At 52.9% G+C, this 19,739-nt stretch overlaps 1 protein-coding gene across 4 annotated transcripts; it reads right to left on the reverse strand.

Annotated features, from left to right (window-relative positions):
* Window positions 1–1,652: 1,652 nt before the first annotated feature.
* FAM76A (family with sequence similarity 76 member A) lies at window positions 1,653–17,141 on the reverse strand. Of its 4 annotated transcripts, none has more exons than XM_086765273.1 (10): window positions 17,043–17,141; window positions 15,909–15,973; window positions 15,055–15,109; window positions 14,348–14,500; window positions 13,265–13,422; window positions 12,645–12,731; window positions 11,848–11,979; window positions 6,833–6,968; window positions 6,270–6,371; window positions 1,653–3,715 (listed from the first exon to the last, which is right to left on the reverse strand). In XM_086765273.1, the coding sequence occupies exons 1-10, from the start codon at window positions 17,121–17,123 to the stop codon at window positions 3,629–3,631; spliced, it is 1,056 nt and encodes a 351-aa protein (XP_086621399.1). In that variant the 5' UTR covers window positions 17,124–17,141; the 3' UTR covers window positions 1,653–3,628. The 4 variants fall into 4 exon arrangements, with proteins under 4 accessions (XP_086621399.1, XP_086621402.1, XP_086621398.1 ...); XM_086765272.1 differs by lacking the exon at window positions 1,653–3,715 and adding an exon at window positions 4,700–5,070; XM_086765276.1 differs by lacking the exon at window positions 11,848–11,979.
* Between the last annotated feature and the right edge of the window lie 2,598 nt (window positions 17,142–19,739).

Below are 19,739 nucleotides of genomic sequence, written 5' to 3' on the forward strand. Positions count from 1 at the left end.
GCCCAGCCTTTGGCAGATCAGCTCTCTATCTCCCGACCGGCTGTAAACGGGGATAACTGGGCACATTCCAGGACAGAGGAGGTTTGTGCTGCGCTCAGCAGAGATAAAGCACCCTGAAAACGCAGAGCGCTGCTGGCACGTTTCGGCAGGACTCACCGGGACAGAGGTGCCAAGCTCACCTTCTCGCACGGGGGGAGCCTTTCACTTGACAGGCTGCGAACTGGTGATTCAGGCGCCTTCGTCTGAAAACGAGCCTGAGGAGGAGGGAGAAGGAGCTGCTCAAGGCCACAGGGGCAATGCCCAGCTCAGGAAGCCTCCAGGTCACGCGGTGTGAAGGACAGACTGAGCAAACCATGCTGGTTTGGCACCCTCTCCCTGGGTACTCGAGGGTCCCAGCTCAGATTTTTGGTTTGACCCAGCACAGGCATCACCCTGTGAAACAAAAGTCCCGAGCCACGGAAACTCGGCGAGGCTGCGATAGCTTCAGCGCTTCAAGCGGGACATCCCTCCCGCGGCAGGGCTCTCCGCCAGGCCAGGGGGCCCAAATCCGGCCAAGCTGGGATGAAATCCCTGACCAGCGCACACCATCAGCCTCTGCTGTCACAGAGAAGCCAAAGAGACTGGAAGAATAACAAAGAGACTGGGAAAATAACACCAGTGAAAAATATTTCATGGAAAGTGCTTTTCTTCTCTGCATTTAACTGTGAATTTGGATATTTGTCACAACTAAGGATTCTCAGAAAAACGTCTGTTTTCTGTCTGCAACTCCATACTTTGAAAAATACAATGTGGACAGATTATTCTGAGCTGGCAAAGCTGTTGTGGTGTTTCAACAGAGCCAGTTTGCCTTTTCCCACCCTGAGCTACCGGCAGCGCTCTGGGAACAGACGTCCAAGGGCACGGCAGCTCCTCTGCCCCGCGAGAGGAAAGCACGGCGCGGCACAGCGCCGCGCGCCTCACCGGGACGTCGCGCTGGCAGCAGATGAGGAAAGCACAACGCGCTGAACTGCAGCTCCCACGAGGACGGGGGCATTTCCAGATGGAAAACTCTGGAGAGATTTTTGTCTACAAAATTTCTGCTGGAAAATTAGAAGCTTTTATTAAAAAAAAAAAACAAAAAAACAAAAACCAAACAAACAACAAAACCAGCTTGTCCTCCAGACTCATGGCTGAGACACATGGTGTTTACTCACCTCGTTTGCATCTGTATCTTAAAAGAAAGAACCCCTCATGCTCTTGGGTTTTTGTTTCCTACCAGGACCATATTGTTTCTGTGCTCTGCCTTCATTCACGTGGTCGGGGAAGAAAACGGAGAATAGATCTCGTGGGATACAGCCGGATGGGTCCTGGGAAGCTGGACGTAACCAAGTAACGAGGATCCTAGCAACAGGCTTGATTGGGAGGGTTTAAAGATAGAAGCAAAAGTAGGAGCGAACGGAAGAATGGAAAAATGCCGTCTCCTTCCCGTACGCACCAGACCCCGAAGCAGCACGAGCGATGCTCCGACCAGGCAGCCGCCAGCAGGAGATAATCAGTTCCAGGCAGGGAGGTATGCCTTGGTTTTTTTTGTTGTTGTTGTTTGGTGGGTTTTTTTTAAGGCAAATAGAAAGTATCAGACACAGATGAGGATTTTTTAAAACACTTTTACGGTTCTCAAAGTTTTGTACAAATCAAAGCATCCCTTTTAAAATCTCCGTTATTACAAACATACAAAGAAACGATGTTATTACTACAAATCATCAGCTACTCAACTGCATGATCAATTTGTCACAATTAAAAAAACCAAACCATAGTAGTATATACAGGGCCTTCCTCCCTCGATTGACTTCTGTATCTTGAGGGAAGAAAAAAAGCAAAGCCCCCATTTAAAAAAAAATCCCACCAATGCACCTCATTTTCTAAAAACGTGTGAAGTATAAAATTAGGTGAGTATTTCCCTGCTGTCACACTCTGGCAAAATGTAACAACTTTTTTTTTTTTTTCTCATTTTCACATCACAAGTCTCTTAAAAAAAAAAAAAAAAAAAAAAAAAAAGAACAAAAAACCACATGGCAGAGTGTCTGATGCCGCAGTGTGCTCCTTCCATGCCGGAAGCCAATATCATCAAAAAAAGTGCCTTTGAGTAAAGTCATCTTTAGTAACAAAAAGAAGGATGAAAAAAAAAAAAATAAAAATCACAATCTCTAGTTAAAAGCTTAATAAAAACCCTGACAGAGCAGCTGGCCCTGCCTCAAAAAGGACGATTTCTCCTCTTCACTACCCACCTCCAGCGCCGCTCCGGACTAAGGTTTCATCCCTGACTCTTCCGCCCCAAGGGTCTCCAGACCCCGAGATGTTTCTTCACCCCCTGACTGGAGCTCGGTGCCGGGATGCCGAGGAGCGCTCCTGCCAGCCGAGAGCTGCGCCGCGCTGTCTCCCCCGCAGCGGCCAAGTGCTTTTTACCTCGCCCGGGGAGCGACCGCCCCAGCCGGCCTCGCTGGGAGGGTCGGTGGTCTCTGTGCTGTTTCTGAGAAGCACATCCCTGTTACAGGGAACTTTCATAGCCCTTTTATTCTGCTGGCTTTTCATCAGCAGTGAGAAACGTCCCTGGAGAGCCCAAAAAACATTCCCCAGCTTGGGTCGCTGCCTGAGTAAGCGCTTTCCTGGAGCCGACCTGGCCCCTGCTTCTGCATCTGGAAGGGAGCAACGGGGCAGGGAAAGGGGGAGAAGAGGGCGAGCTCGATCCAGGGACTGAGAGGAACAGAGGGAACATCCAAGCCTCCAACTCTCCTCATGAAAAGAAATGGAGTAAGAGACGCTTGATCACACCAAGCTGCAGAAGTCATCAAAGCCCCAAAGGTCACCAAGTAACCAGGGCACCAGGGTGGGGGGGATATGGGGTGGGTTTGGGTCTCTATTGTGATGCTCTGGCTCTCAGCCCAAAAGCTATCGTAACAAAACAAGAAAACACAAAACCAGGCAGTTCGGTTTGCCAAGTTGACATAGAAAAGAAGAAAAAAAAAAAACAAAAAAAAACCACCCAAAAACAAACAAACCAAAAAACTTCCAAGATAAATACATAGCCTCCATTTTGGAAGCGTCTTCAAAAAGCTGGATCAACCGTTCTCAGCAGTGGCACAACCTTCCAGCAACATCTGTTGGGCTGGTGATTTATCGGCCTCCTTTTGAAGAGGGAACAGTTCGAGAAAAATCAAGCTCCCACCGCACGCAGCTCCCGTCTTATCTGCGTCACAACTGGCCACGGCTATTGCCTCACAGCAGCAGGCTGGGAACCAGCAAGAAGTCTCTAATGCAGCAGGTTCCTGTTTGCTAAAACAGAAATGGTTGGCAGTGGTAGTAACTGGTTAGGAAAAAAAAAAATTCTTCCAGAAAGCAGTACTTTGTGGGGGGAGTTAGGATGGCTGGGACCTCTCCCTGTGGATCGCCGTGATACAGACCGGTATTCAACAGAGATTGAAACCAGACGCGCTCAAGCACGTTGCCGCAAGGCAACAGGCAGCAGGCGTTTCCATCGAGTCCTCGGCAGCGGGATAGCGTCAGCACTGAGGTTTGGGCTTTCAGCGATTGAGCGGGTCTCCCAGACTCCTTGGTTAATGCTGGGGAAAGCTCCCACACTGGGGGTTTGGTTTTAAGGGGAGGTTATTGCTCCCGACTTCTCAGGCTTTTTGCCCTTCGATAGGGCAGCTGCTTGCTTCAGGAGTTCTCTGTTCTTGGCCTGGAAACACAGTGAAAATGGGTATTTAACGGCACGGGTCACCATCAGTTCTAGGGATCCTAGAACTGCCTGGACAGAAGCTGCTGGCATCCTGCGCGGGTGAAAAAGGAAGTAGGTGTTGCTGCGCAGCATCACAGCGCAAGCTCAAGTCCAGGATCTCATCTCTACCATCTAGAAAGTGCTCTTCCCATGCCTTCCCCCTCACGTCCCCCCTGCTGTAACTGAGAAGTGGGCTGAAAGTTAACAGCTTCCACGGCGAAAGGTGACGAACGCGCAGCTCGCGTTAAACCCGGCAAGGACGCTCAGCAAGGTCGGTGGGACTGGCTTTCCTTCCTTCCCCTTTCACCAGCCACCGTGCTTTGACAGCGTGAGAAGCGGCGGAGTAAAACTCTGGTGACTTAAGCCCCCAGCCTGACTCTCGTTTTAGCGAGTGAAGGCCAGCTTCCCCTAGCCCACGCTCGCACTGGTATCAAAAACGCAGGGTGAAGCGGCGCAGTGTTCTCCAGCGTTGCTTCACCCTTGGTTTCCTCACACGCCACCAACGTTTTATCAGGATTCAGCTCTGTACTGAGCCTGCAGCCCTACCAGGAGCTTTCCAAACCCAACGTGTAACAACTTACAGTCTCTCCGAATGAAAAATCACTGCAACTTCCGAACAAGGCTCTCTAGCCCCTTTTACCAGGCTCCTGAGCTCGCCCTCCTCTAGCCTATGCAGTAAATTACGCTATAGCGGCAGGAGAAGGGGTAGAGCCCCTGTGAAGTCAGATACAGGGCTTCTGCACTGGTTTGCAGTGAATGAACGAACATGCAAAGGGTTTTTAGAGGACCCAAACCCTCCGCTCCAGTGCTGCATATGGTAAAGCAGTTTCCTTTGTCTCCTGCGGACTGGAAGAATACAGGCACCCCTGCTTCCCCCATGAAAATCATAAAGCCCAAGAGCACGTTCAAAAAGTGAATCATACAAACACTTCAAGGCACCTACAATACACTGAGAGGATCTGAACTTTTATTTTGGAATCAGTGAAGAAAGTTTCCAGAGCCTCAGTCAATACCAGCTGAAGTAAAACGTTTGGACACCAGAGAGAACGAGTTCAGGGCAGCCCCCGTCCCAGCTGAGAGAACGGCACAGCCACAAAAACCCCTCTCCAGCCCAGAGAGGCAAGCGGCTGCAGACAAACCTGCTGGCGGATCTGATGCTGCCTCTTTCCTGTGAGAACTGAGCGAGTTTAAGGCTGTTGGAAGGTGTCTGACAGCTTTCAAGGCAGGCGTCCTCCTCGAGCAACAGCGAGGGCAGCAGCGGGGTGTGCTGTTCCCACGCACACCGAGCGACCAGCGTGCCCTGCCTTGGGAAACCACTGCAAGGAGAGGGGTCAGCTCCCAGTCAGCCCTCGGCCTCGCAGCCAGGGCTGTCAAGGCAACCAGAAAACGGTCGTTTGCGCTAATGGAAAATCAGCTATTGAGAACTGGAGTAAGAACACCAACTCATTCTTTGCAGGCCACCCAAAGCTACGAGACAGAAACAGCTCTGGGCTGACACACGCCGTGCGGGATCAATAAAGCAGAACAGAGACAGAAGGCTCTGGCTGTCACCAGTCCCTCAAATACAAACCACCAGTGCCTCCCAGCTCACGAGCAGCGGGACACACGCCCAGCCCTGGGCGCACCACGCACAGATATTCCATCAGACAGGCTTACAGTGCTTAAGAACGTGCATTGTAAAAGGGATCTCACAGGCACCAGCTTTCTGACGGCAGCTGCAGTCTCCCAAACCTGTCTTCCACTCTGATAATTAACTTGGGTGTGTGCTGAGGGAGGAGGGGCTGTTTTCTCAGGGGGAGTATAAGCCTTTTGTCTTATCCCCTCTCATTTCTCATCGCTAGAGCTTTAGATCATTACAAATCCCAGAGTAATTAAAGGGTGCAAAGTTCATTTCTGTGTCTGATTTCTTCCCTCTAACCAGCTCCCCTTTGACCCCATCTCTTTGCTGGCTCAGAGCGTATTCACGCCGATAGTCTGCCTAGTGTTTCCATGGCCATGACAAGAATCCTGCTCTCCCTGTTCCCTCCAGCTCAGGGACCTCTTTATTTGGACTACAGAGATACAGCACTAAAGGAACTGCCAATTGTTTCTCGAGCTTTGTTCTCTCTGGTTACTGGTTGCATAAATCACATTAAGAGCTACGTGGTGCAGGGAGCTGACAAAAGGTTCTGCAGTTTGGAGAAACAGGTTCAAACCTGATTTTGGCGATAGGTAAAGTGAGTTTGATGATTCCCATCTACTCCACAGGGGACACAACACAGCACTTTACAATACAGGAAGTTTGATCTCGAGTAGAGAGCAGCAAGGAGGATAGAAACGGGGGTTATGATGCACGGCAGCCTGGTACAGAGCTGGGGAGGGGCTGGCCTGGCAGAGCAGAGAGGCTGTAGGACAGGGCTGAGGAGCGTTAGCAGAGCTGTCGGGGCAGAGCTCCCAGGGTATTCAGATCAGGAGCGTTCCCAGTCACTCCTGGGTACAGCACGGCTCAGCAAATTAAAAACAAAAATGCTGTCACCTGTAATTGCTCCATGACCTCCTTGTGCGTCTTCTCCATTTGGTTCATCTTTGCCCTCATCTGCGACTCCTGGTATTGCAGGTCGGCTTTCAGCTCTGTGATCTGCAGATAAACCAGTAACGAGCAAGTGAGCTGGAAGAAGAAATGAATGCCTTAACCCCAGACGCACCCTGCCACAGAAAATGCCTCTGCAGAAGTCGCGTGAGACTGGATGAGTTCAGAAACACGCTGGGGTGGACAGGGCGGGTGCAATGAGACCAGAACCACAGCACACAGCGGCACAGAGAAGCAGGAGCAGCCAGGGCTGTCTTTCTGCACATAGCAGCATGTTTTTTCTCAGTCTTGCCCCCACAGGGAAGTCTCCGAGACAGCGGTCAGAAAATGACCCTTTATGAAATGAGATCTCCCGGGTGGGTCCCGAAAACCTCTGTAACTTTGGAAAGGAGGCAGCCTGGGAACAGCCAGAAATGCTCATTCCAAGATGAAAAAGCCAGACTCTGCTGGAGCATGATCTGCGGGAACATGTCAGCATGCTGTGGGGGGAAGCAAGCCAAGGGCTGTACCTTCTTCTCCTTCTCCAAAATCATCTGATCTTTCTGGTGCAGCATCTTCTTTAAAGTAGCCACTTCCTCCTTCAGCTGGGCAATGATAACAAAGTGGTCAGTGCCAGGAGAGTCCAGGGCGAGGTCTGGAGAAAAACTGCAACAAAGGAAAGGGAAAAAGACTCTCATCACAACTCCTTCTCTTCATCGAGGCAGGGAGACTCCCACAGATGGCACCTGAAGGAGAAGGGGAATCATTTCATGATACACATCGTGTACTCCGAACGCTCCTGGAATGCAGGTGTTACCTGCATCCCTGCCTTAGATCCCACATGGAACTTGGGAAACACACGGTATCAGAGGCAACAGGGATCACAATATCCAATCCTATTATTGCACGATCAGCACGGACACGGGACTCCTACAGGTCACCGTCAGCCAGTGCCTGCAGGAACCACTCAAACAGCAAGGATCCCTTTTCAAACCACCAAGTTGAGGACAGCAATCAGAGAGCTACTGAAACTTTACACAACCCCTCAGGAACCCTCTTTGCTCACAGGCAGTGCTTGGATGTACAGCAAAACTTTACACTAACTGTAAACAAACATTCTGGCCAGGAGGGAACATGAAAGAGAAACAAATAACCTCAAGTTGAACAAACAAAGCAAAGGGAGACACCTAGATTAAGGTCAGCACTGTCCTCAGCAGGGAAAAGGGGTAAAAAGACATTGCTGGAGTTTTTCATTCCACCATGATACAGCAGTTTAGGAAGAAGCTTCGTTACCACTTCAGAGCAGGAAAAACTCTCTCCAGGAAGACAGAGAAATAGCTGAGCACACCACTTGTGCACCACCAGGTACCCTAAACCTAAGCAACCAGCTGAAAACTTATCCAGACGTGACTCACTCCCCTGCACTGGTAATTCACAAATCTCCCTACCAGACACCTGCTGATCTGGGCAGCCTCACTCTACAGGAATATTTCAGACCATAAGATACGACACGCTGCAGCTACAGGCCCAGGGAGCTCACCTGATCTTTGCCTGCCTTCTGTTCCTCACCGCTGTAACAGCCAGCCTGATTTTTATCTCTCGGTGCTAAAAGGGCAGCACACTCCCAGCCGCACACACCTGAAATTGCCGTATAAAAATTTAACAGTACTAAGGCAACGCAGCTTCACCTAGAAGATTACTTCAAGCCTGGCCATTATCAGACAGCACTGCCCCTATAAACAGCCAGGTTTACCTGAAGCCTGGCATTTTTAATTTTTTTTGTTTTTTAAAGCCTCCAGTGACGCATGTCCTAAAGCCTGCATTCAGCTCTCAAGCTGGGAGCTGCAGCGGACTGGGGTAGGCACTCAAATCTTTTCAGTATGCTGCCACCTCCATGCTTCCAGTCCCCCGTCTGCACGCAGAGGCAGAGAGTGCACGCAAGGGTCTCCTCTAGCGCCTGGAAATAATCCACTCTTGAATTAAAAGCACAGTCTGCATCGATTGGACTGGTTAGTGAGGATGTGGCAGAAGAAAAGGCTCCTTCCACCACTGTGCTGAGGATCTACAGAGGGAAACCAAGTAGGGGCAGCTCCACAGATCTGAAAGTCACAGGCTAGCTCTGCGGCACTGGGAGAGAAAGCTTGGCAAAGGAAAACTCGGAACTGAGGGTCTGTAAGAGACAGCTCACAACGGAAGGGTCTCCTTGCACTGTTAAAACACGCTGACAGCAGAGCCCGCACCGTGAGACGCGTCAGGTCTCCGGGTACACCGGATTTAGCACTGTGCTTGTCACGCTGGGCAGCTCTGCAGTGCAGAACAGGTTCATCCATGTGCGCTAGCAGAGAACACCTCCACGTTCAAACTCTTCCCCACTACAGGTTCCTCAAGTGGAGGCTGTGCAAGATGATGGTGGGTGCTCCAGCACCTTTCTGTGTGCAAGCACGTTACTAACAGGAGCTCTAATTTCCCACTCGGTGCAAATAAGCTGGGGAGGAAAGAAAGCAAGCAAGCAAGCAAGCAGCCTCCACAGAGAAAAAAAGGCTTCCTCACTGATCCCCTCTGGCTACAGGCAAACTTGTGCTTATACCATTCCTTTGTTCAGGCAAGCTTCCCTCCTGCCACAGCCTGCGGTGATAAAGAGTGCTGGGACACGCTCACATTTCCTTGAGCAGCTCCGGCAGGAAAAATTCCCTCCTTGTCAGCTCCTGTTGCAGAGCAAGCTGCGGAGCCAGGAAGGTGAGAGCCGGCCCTGCCACCCAGCGGGGAGAAGGGACAGGCGGGCCACCAGCCTTCCGCAGAGCCCATACCCGACCCCGGGGCTTCCAGGGCCCCGTCCTGCCCCCGGAGTTGCACCCACAGGCAGGTAACGGTGGGCTCAGAGCGCCCAGACATCCCCTCCTGTCAAGTACGTGCGCACAGGCAGGTATTTTCCTGTCCAGTTGCTGCAAAACGCACCCTCAAATGTGTCAAGGTGCTAATTAAAGAAGCAGCTTCACCCCCCCCCTTTTTTTTTTTTTAACAAGTTAGTAATGAAAGGTTTCTTTGTCTTTAACCCTGCATTAAGGAAGCAGCCCAAGACTCCAAAATTAGAAGAAAAACTGCCAAATGCAAGTCACTCCATTTCTTTAACAGATTAAGAATTAAAACAACCAAGCAAGCAAAAAGCCATTTTCCCTACAAATAAACTCCACACCCAGGACCTCAGCCCCCTGGGATAAGTCAGGGGAACATGCGCTCTCCATGTTCCAACAGTCATGCCTCTAATTAAAGTGAATTGATGAGCTCCTGTTGCTTTCAATAGAGAGAGAGGGAAAAATTGAGCTCTTCTAGACACCTGCCTCTCTACTGAGTAGCAAAGAAACTAAAATGACTGCCTTAAACTCCACACCTGTTAAATGGCTGAAATTAGGCAAAGCAAATGCCAAGCTTAAAGATTCTTTTTCTATTCAAGCCAGGCTAGCATAAAAAGGCACAGACCAGGCTGAGCAAACCAGCATCCAGGTTTCATCTTCGACAAAAATAGCCCCCATGCGCCAAAACCCATCCAGACCAGTAGGAACCAGTATCTGAACTTACACTTCCAACAACACCACCAAAAGCAGGTGCAGCTCAGCCCGGGTCCCAGTGCTTTAAGCACAGGCCAGGACTTTTCAATGCAAACGAGAATCTTTTTACTAAATGAATTCTGCAGCTCAGCATCCTCCGGCATCACTGCCCTCCCCCAACCAGCTCAGTCGGTAGCGCTCATCGTTGCCTGGTGTTAAAAGCAGAATTTAGCACCTTTTCTATAGCGAGAAGGGACTGCAGCGTCTTCATCCGCAGAGTCTGCAATATAAAAACACTTCTGACGGCGTTTGCGCAAGAGGAGGGGGACACCAAGCACTGCCCCAATCAGGACCAGCACAGCACCAGAGGCTGGAGGTGACAGCGGGGCGCTCACACGCGCAGGGGCAGCCCAGGACAGCGGGATCAGCAGGGTAAAGTCTGCTGCAGGCTGCACTGAGAGGGAAAACTGCTCCATGTGCAGCAGGGAACTGTTAGCTCCTCACAGGGCTCACCCAGAACAAACTATTCAACGCCACCCAGTAAATGACCACTGGAAATCGCTCAGTCCCCGTATCACGGCCATTGGGAGCAACATCCGCTCCAAAATCCGTAAACAAAAACATACAGAGGGAATTCCGTAAGACACAGTAAAGGAATTCCTATTGTATCCACAAAGGAGCAACAACTTCAGATAAGCTGGACCCTGTTGGAGGTGTTGCCAAAGTCAACTGAGCTCAAGTGCACCCAAAGTTTGGGCAGTTGAAGGCTGCGTCGGAAGTTTGGCTGGAGCCAAGACACGCTACAGAAAGCGGCGGTTGGTCTCGGCAGCGAAGAGGCGCTGGCTGCTCATCGCCCCGCTCCAGATGAAAACAAGCCTTGCGCTGCGGCAGACCCCAACTCCATACTCAGGCTGTGACCCAGACTCCAGGCTGACACTCCGGGGGGACAATCTGATAGAAAATGGTGCAAGAGGGGAGCGTTTTGGGGGGTTGATCCTCACAAAAACCTCCCTCCAGCAACTCCAAAGCCACACTTAATGAACCACCATTATTATTCCACTCAAGAAACGCAGCCATGTGTCTATTTAAGGCAGCTGCACCTCGCCTTTTCTACAGCACATTGCTGGAGCTCTTCCGTGAAAGCTAAAATTACACACCATTTGTTACTGGGATTCATCAGAAAAACTCCGTGGCAAGGACCACAGCCTTGGCAGTAGCCAGACTGACAATATCTGACACAAGAGCAAAGAGAAACAAAGGCATTTGATTCCAATACGTGCCCATGTTTTGCAAATGAACATCCCAGAGCATGGGACTTCGCTTCTCGGATATTTTCAAGCCAGCGAGGGTGTTACAATGAGTTGTTAGGTCTCAGTGCAGGCTTTAGTGGGCAGATAAAAACACCTGGTGCTGTCCCATAGCCTGGAGAGCAGCCTCAGTAGGCGTGCAGGAGCCTTAGCAGGGCTCTAGGGGGAAAGCTGCTGTTTTCTCTAGAGGGAAAAACACCGATGGGCTGCACCAGTTCTACAGGGAACCGTCTCCAGCCTCTCCTCTGGCTCCAGCAGCACCAAAGGCGGGCAGATGAATTCCCTGACCATCCCGTGCTCAGCCACGGCTCCCAAGCCACACTTAATCCTGATGTTTTTCCAACTTTGAACTGAAAATACCGTTCAGATGATAAACGGTCTTTTAGCCCACTCTGTGGGAATGGCTGCCTTATGAAATTATTTAAATTCTATTTCCCGTTACAGCATTTCACTGACACTGCCAAGGTGTCAATAGTGACAATAGGAGAGACGCGATCTGTGATCTCGAAGAAAAGACATTCACGGTAGGCAGTGATTAATTAATTACCAGTGGCTTTAACAGACCCTTTGGCCCTAACGAGCCTATGCTCTGGTCTGTGCTCCCAATTCACTGGTGTTTGGAAAGAGATCCATGGAGAGGGACAGTTCCCAGGGAGGGAGGGCAACAGGGCAGAAAACAACAGGCGATCTCACTTCAGGATGTCAGTGCCTCGAGCAACAGGACAATGGTGGGCACCGAGACTCTGTTGGGAAGCAACCCACTGCGCCAACGTGGACGGGGCACTCTGGGTAGGGGGACAAAGCATCTCGGGAGAGGAAGGAACGCTGAGAATCAGAGAGGAAAGGCAGGAATGAAAATATGCATGTACAAGACCATTAAAAAAAATAAAAATAAAAATCTATCTCAATCTCCTGTTTCTGCTAGTGACTCCCATTCTGCTGCACATGCAGCTGGCATCAGCATAATCCAGCATAAACTGTGACAGCAGAATGGGATCGGATGCTTTCAAGCAAAGCTGTTTGATTGCTTGTCCCTCCCCCAGAAGGCAGGAGGGGAAACGGGAGGTGCATCTCCATCCTCTCCTCCAAGGCTGTCTCCCTGCAGATTAGCCTGATAGCCCCAAAAGCACAAAACCCGCAGCCCTCGACTCTACAGCGCAGCCAACAGCCCCCCTCTCCCTGTCACTGCAGAGAGGATAAAGCTGATCTGGCTGCCGTTTTTCCAAGTGTGGGGGAGCTCAGCCAACAAGCAGTGTCTGTTTTAGCAGGTCCAGGCACTAGGTATTCTTTTCCTCTTCAAACCTATGTCTAAGTGCCAAGTAACACTGGCCTGCCAGCTTCTGGAAAGCTGCTAATGCAGCCCCTCAAGGTCCCAAAGCCTGAGATCTCTGCTCTAGCACAAGAGCTTCCTGCTGTTCTCACAGAGCTCTCTCATATAAACTTCACAAACAAGATCGCCCACCCACAATTTCCCCATGAAACAGGCTCACCTGTCACCATTGGCAGATATGGCATCAAACTTGGTTTTCTTCTTTGGGATTTCGTTCTGAATAGAAGAGGTGGATAAGGTTTTCTGGCTGGAAAAATGAGGAAATTGCATGTCAGAAACTGAATGACTTGCAGTATAAGACAGGGAAGATAAATATTCCCACCCACTTTGAACCTATTAGAATGAGATTTCCTAGCGCAAGAAACAATGATAAAAAATTCATTCCCTGAAGAGTAGCTGGAGATTAAAACTAAACAGAAAACAAGGTGTCAGTCAGATCAGAAGGTAGGTGAAAAACTCAAGCTTAAAATTTACATTTCAATCATTAAATTTTACGAGCGCAATTTACCTTTAATTGCGTACAAGTTCAGTAAGTTGAAGCGCTAAGAAGCGCCGCTGGACTACAAGCCTACACCAGAACAACGGGGTTGGCAAACCAGCAACGCCTGACTTAGCCGGATTCTCCTGAACAACAGACGACTGCCAAAACCCATCACCGAGGTACGGAGGCCCCAGGCGCTCCTCCCGGTTACTTCAGGAAGCGCGGAGCAGCCAGGCACCCTGTGTGCTCATCCCAGAGGCAAGCTCACCCCACGCAACCACGGAGCTCGCGCAGGTTACCTGTTATAGTGGCTGCCGCTGCTGAGCCGACTGTACTGTTCCTTCTCTTGCAGGCTCGCCCGGGAAGAGCTGCTTAGGTGTTTGCACTGCTCTTTGGTCTTCTGCAGGACCCGTTTGTAGGACAGCGTGCACAACCAGCACAGCAGCTTCCCATCCACCTGGCAAACGAGAGGGAAAGAGGGGGAGAAGTTTTGATCTTGCTTCCTGCCCACAAAGCGAGCACGGAGAAGAACAAGAAGCACCTTCAGGCTTGAAATCACAAAAGAACGAGCAGTGACTCAAAAAGGATGCCTTGAGTGCTTGGAAAGGGTCAGAAGTGCGTCTGGCATGGCTGGTGCAATGCAGACAACACTGATTAATAGCAGCGAATCTATCGTAGCTACGGTCTCTGCTAAGCTCTGCTTACAGACCGTCTTACAGCACCCATTCACCAGGGCAGGCTAACTCCAGTGGGATCTCTGTCAACGCCACGCCAAGGAACGGCACGCGACAGGGCAGTCACTGGAGAACGAAACAATAAGGGTCTCTGCATGAGGAGGATCAGCAGGAGGACAGGGATTATCTGTGCAGCATCCAAACCAAACAATAGATGCTTACAGCCGGCAGGAAGCAGCCCTCAGAAGTCCAAACGTCCTAAGGAACACTCATGTTGGCTAAGCGAAGGGTGCACGGAAGCCACAGAATGGGTTTCCTGCTGGAGGTATGACACTTCCAGCTCCGCAGGCTATGGCACAAATTTCGTTCCCCATCCCTCTCCCTAAGGAGGCGCCTTACGTTTCACTCAGAGGCCCCTTCTTCTTTGCCAGCCCACCTACCCTTCGGCCACCAAAACCCAGAGATCTTTCTCTATACATCTGGCAAAGGAGCAGAGGAGCTCAGAGATTAAACAGCTCCAAAACCCAGCTCCCACAGCAAAGCTCAACTCTTTGTTGCGTTTCGGAGAAAAAGAAAGACAAAGAAAAATACTTTACAACCAAGAGACACTCCTTTTTGAAACGCTAGAGAATATGTGAAGAAGACGGACAGATAATAGCTGTCATCAGCCCTTTCACCTCTTCAGCCTCCTTTTACAGAGATACTGACCTTCTTTCTGTCGTCCTTCCGGTCAAACGCGCACTGCTGCTTGCACTGCTCGCAGGAGTGTGGAGGTCCATACTTCTTTTCCGAGTTTGTGCAGCGCTGGCACTTGTTTCCAATAAATGCTGCTATTATGTTGCAGTACTGGCAGGGTTTTGGCTTTTAAGAAACAAGAACAACTCATACAGCGGTGCCTTCTAATTACAGTAATACATTGCTCTTTCCCCTTCTCCCCATCACTTCAAAAACTTTCATCTCCCCATCCCAAGCTCATCGTAACGCTGATCCAGGAGCCGTAACGACATTTGGACCTCTGATCTCCAACTCCACGTGTTTAGCCACGGCACCCAGACCATTTATCAAGTGCTATGAAATATTTAGAAAATACAAATCACCAAAACAGAAACAATCAAAATCGCTTTTTCAGATTTCAGACAAGCAGGAAAGCAAGCTTTATCCCCGCTTCCTGCGGCAATCTCAGTTTGTTTCTACTGGCTATCAAATAGTTCATTTCCTGGCCTGAAACGATGCAGAGCTGCTCTTTTCGGTACTAAAAGAAGAGAAAAGGTAAAAGCTTCACGCTTGAGGACCTGCGTATTACTGATCAGCCATGCTATTACCACAGAGCCAGTCCATAAACGGCTCTGGGATGCAGCAGGATAAAGACAGGAGAGAGGAAAAGAGGCTGGTGAGAACGAGCCCCGCTCACTTACTGTTCCGTAGAGCTTCACGTTCTGAGCGCACTTCTTGCATATTGTATTTGTTTTGCTGTTAAAAAGGACAGATCGTTCTATTAGCACCTTCCCAAAGAAAATTAAACTTCTGTGGTTAGGATCCCTGTCTCCCCTAGGCTCCACCTGGAGCGGCAAGACCGTATTGACTCAGATGTCAAAGTGCATTTCCTGTCCCCATCTGATTGAGGATAATTTGCCAAAAAGTGGTTATTACTAGGAGGTATCTTAATGAAGGCATCCCCAGATGACACCAGTTCTTCATCCTTACAAACGCAGGAGTGCGATCACCAGTTAATTGGCAGCAGGCGTGATGCAGCACCGGTGACAGCCTCAGTTCTGGAGGAGGGCTGCTCTGGATGACGGGGTTAAGGCAGGTCAGGACAGAGCCCTGTTTGTCCAGCACACACAGGGAAGAACACCCCACACAATGCCTGCACGCAGCTACTAGGCTTACAATCCTTCCTCTGCAAGCTACAGAACTTGCAAAAAATGCAAAAAGCCCAGCTAAAGGGAACACATCAGGAAATAATTTTTGGATACCAGAAATGAACTAAGAGGAAAACTCGTGGGAAGATGCACCCAGATCCTTCACCGGAAGATGCAGCTGAGCACTGACCAAAAATAAAAACTACGCAAAAGGTGCAAATCTAAGGACACTGCAGAGGCACACTGACTTGTCCAGCAGACCAAAGAAGGCCAAAGGTCCCCCAAGTCTTCCACAGCAACAACCTACAGGTTAAGGCTCAGTCACCAAAGGTGTGGAAACATTACGGTTCCCCGGGCGTGACTGTTCTAAAGAAAACACCCGTCTCCCCAGCTCAACAGGCGTTTACCTTTCCTGCTGGAATTCAGTCCGGCAGTAAGTGCATTTAACAATGGGATGCGCAATCCGGCACTCCTGCAACAACAGAAGCATTCAGTGAGATGCAGTTTCCCAAAATCCCAGAAATCACCCGCTGACCTCCGCTCCCACCACACGCACCCGTCAAGCCGCAAACATTTCCTCCCTGTACAGTCACGCTGCTCTTACAAAGAGCTGAGAGCAGAGGAAGGGTGACGGGAACGGTATGCGTCACAGGTGAGCCAGAAGTAAGCTGAGATTCCTAACAAGGGCTTATTTGTGCCCAGCACCCACAGAAACGGGTCACAGTGGTTGGCTTCACCTCTGAGTGAAGGAACACAGCGTTCTCCACGGTTATTCACACCTCTGCCCTTCACAGGCTTCCTCTGCCCAGAGCGCCTCTGGCCCCGCTCTCCTCTCACCCCGCGCCTCGGAGGCTCCCCGGTGCTCACCTGCTTTGCCCCATCTGCCTCAGCAACCCCAGGTTTCTTCACTTCCCGCCCCTCATTCCCTGTCTCATCCCTGATCTCATTCTTCCCCACCCAAACTGCCCCAGCCACCCAGATTGTCCCCCAAGACCCACCTCCCTCCTTCAAAACACCCTAAGGCCTCCCCTAAATGTCCCCAGACCCTCCCAAACACCCCGGCATCCCCCAAAAGCCCCAGACCTCTCCCCTCACTAACAGCCTCCCTCACAAGCAGCCCTTCAGTTGCCCCCAGGCCTTCCCTCATGAACAGTGCCCACCTGCCCCCCAATTCCCTCCCCACGGCCCCGCGACTCCCTCTCCAACGCCCTCCAAGTACCCCCGGCACCCCAAACGGCCTTCAGTGCCCTCACGTTCCCCTGACAAGCAGCTCCCCTATCAGCCCCCCAACACCACACCCGCCTGCCCAACGGCCCACCCGCTGCCCCCACGCCTCCAGCCCCTCAAAACCTCCCAGGTTTCACCTCGCAGCCTTCACCTGCCCACCCACCACCCCTAGGCCCAAACCACCACCCCGAGACCCCCCCCTAGACATCCCCGGAGCCCCCTCATCACCCCCAGCCCCCTCCAAAACAGCCCCCTGCCTGCCCTCCCTCCCAAACTGCCCTCCAGCGGCGCCCCCCGGCCCCCCCCCCCCAGACCTTGCAGAGCTGCTGGCCCTGGCTGAGCGCCTCGAAAGGGAAGCGCTGGTGGCACTTGGTGCAGGCGTAGAGCGCCGCCATCCCGCTGCCCCGCTGACAGGCGCGGCGCGGCCCGCCCCGGCCGCCCGCCCCCCGCCTCCTCCCGCCGCTTCGCCCTCTCCATTGGTAGTTCGCCGCATCACTCACCCCTCAGCCGCTTCTCATTGGTTAATGTGGCCGTCACTCTCGGGAAGGGGGGCGGAGCGGGGCCTTGGGGAAAGGGAAGCGTTGACGCCTCGCGGGGGCGCGCGCGGCGCCGGGGAGGTCGCGCGAGATCGCGCAGGGAGGGGGCTGGCCCACAAGGCCTTGCGGGGGGGGGGGACGACCCGGAAGTGGGGCCGGGCGGGGCTAAGCCAGGCTTGGGGCAAGGGGCCGAGCCGAGCCGTGCCGAGCCGAGCCGTGCCGAGCCGAGCCGAGCCGTGCCGAGCCGTGCCGAGCCGAGCCGTGCCGTGCCGAGCCGAGCCGAGCCGTGCCGAGCCGAGCCGTGCCGTGCCGAGCCGAGCCGTGCCGAGCCGAGCCGAGCCGAGCCGAGCCGAGCCGTGCCGAGCCGTGCCGAGCCGAGCCGAGCCGAGCCGAGCCGAGCCGAGGTTGAGGGAAGGGGCTGGGCTGAGCTAAGCCAGGCTAGGGGAGTGGGGTGAGCTGGGCCAGACAGGGCCGAGGGAAAGGGCTGAGCTGAGCTGAGCTGAGCTGAGCTGGGCCAGGCCAAGGTTGAGGAAAAGGGCTGAGCTGAGCTGGGCCAAGCTGGGCCAGGTGAAGAGGCTGGGCTGGGCCAGACCAGGGCCAGGGGAAGGGGAAAGGGCTGAGCTGGGCCAGGCCAGGCCAGGCCAGGGTTGAGGGAAAGGGCTGAGCTGAGCTGAGCCGGGCCAGGCCAGGCCAGGGTTGAGGGAAAGGGCTGAGCTGAGCTGGGCCAGGCCAGGCCAGGCCAGGGTTGAGGGAAAGGGCTGAGCTGAGCCAAGTGAAGAGGCTGGGCTGGGCCAGGCCAGGGGAAGGGGAAAGGGCTGAGCTGGGCTGGGCCAGGCCAGGGTTGAGGGAAAGGGCTGAGCTGAGCTGGGCTGGGCTGGGCCAGGGTTGAGGGAAAGGGCTGAGCTGAGCTGAGCCAGACCAGGCCAGAGGAAGGGGACAGGGATGGAGCTGGGCTGGGCTGAGCTGAGCCAGGCTAGGGTTGAGGGAAGGGGCTGAGCTAGTCTAGGCCAGGCCTGCCCAAGGGAAGGGGCTGAGCTGTGCTGAGCCGGGCCAGGGGAGGCGGCAAGGCTCAGCCAGGGCAAGGCGAAGGGAGCTGGGTAGCTGGAGTGTGCTAGGGGCGGACAGGGCGAGGGGACGTGCGGGCCGGAGGAGGAAGGGAGGCTGGATTAGGGCAGGGTGAGGGGGCTGGGCTGCCAGGAGGGGGCTCAGTGGGGCTGGGGAGGGGAGGAGCTGTCCCAGGGAGGGGAAGGCCTCTGCGGAGCGGGGTGAAGGTCCGGTCTGGAGGGAAGAGGGGAGCAGAAGGCTGTGGGGAGGAGTGGGCATCTCCGTCTTCAGAGTGGAGCTGGGGGGAGCAGAGCTCCACGGGCTGGGGACAGAGGCAGGGCAGGGGGCAGAGCGAAAACTGAGCCTGAAAGGGTGAGGGAAAGAGAATCGGAGGAAAAAAGGAAACTGCAGCAAAAGGAAAACCTTCACGTGGACTCGCTTCCCTCTGCTCCGACTCCGGCAGCTGCTGCGGCAGCTGCTCCTCTGCGAGCCCCGGGCCCGGCCAAGACTGGGGGTTGCGTGGGTGGCTCTGCCTGCGGCGCGGGGCAGGGCCAGCGCTCGCTGTGTCTGCGCCGCAGCTCGGGTGCTGGAGGTCCGGCAGCTCCAGGCACTGGGAAGATTATTTTTTTTTTTTTTTTCCCCTGGATGAGGTTGGACTCCGGTCGCTGCAGCAAGAACTCATTTTTTCAAATCGAGTAGCTGTCATTTTTTTTTCGGTGTGCTGTGAGCTTACGTATGTGCTGTCTGCCCGAACAAATGGGAGAATTGAAGCGTTTTAGAGTTCCAACTCACTCCGCAGAGCCAGACCGAGCGGACAAAAGGCCGTAGCTACTCACAGTTGTGCTCATAAACCCGCAGCAGCGCGGTCTGGTCCCCTTTTGCGCCTGTGTTCCCTGACATCCCTGCGTTCTCACACCCAGCGCCGTCAGGGATACCTTGAAATCTTTGGGAAACTTCTTTCCCCACCTTTTTTTTTTTTTTTTGTTAAACACCAGATGACAGAATATTCCCAGGCCGAGCTTGTGCGGGCGGCGAAGCTGAAATACGAGATGCTCGCTGCGGCGCTCAGGCTTTCCCGAGCAGGACCGGGGGAGTGTCTTGGGTTTTTAGCGAGGCTGCGTGGGTGCGCATATTAAACCGGAATTCTGCTGTGCTCGGCTACCTCGGGGAGCGGTTATAATCACCGGGCAAACGCGCCGTGTGTAGGAGAGATACTTAATTTCATGAAATTCGGTGCATTGCGCTGGATGCTAGCTTGTGATTGGGAAACGGCGGCGGGTGAAAGCAGAAGGCAGAGCTTGGCAGAGGCGGCGGATGGCTTTAAACGAAACTCCTCGCTGCTCGGGGGCCGCGATGCTCCGAGGAGAGGTTCTGGGGGAAAACGGGGCGGAGATGGAGGGCCGGGGCTGCTCGGCTTTCTGGGGTTTGACA

The sequence above is a fragment of the Chlamydotis macqueenii genome, chromosome 22, assembly GCF_036417535.1.
Source record: "Chlamydotis macqueenii isolate bChlMac1 chromosome 22, bChlMac1.mat, whole genome shotgun sequence".
Lineage (NCBI taxonomy): Eukaryota > Metazoa > Chordata > Aves > Otidiformes > Otididae > Chlamydotis > Chlamydotis macqueenii.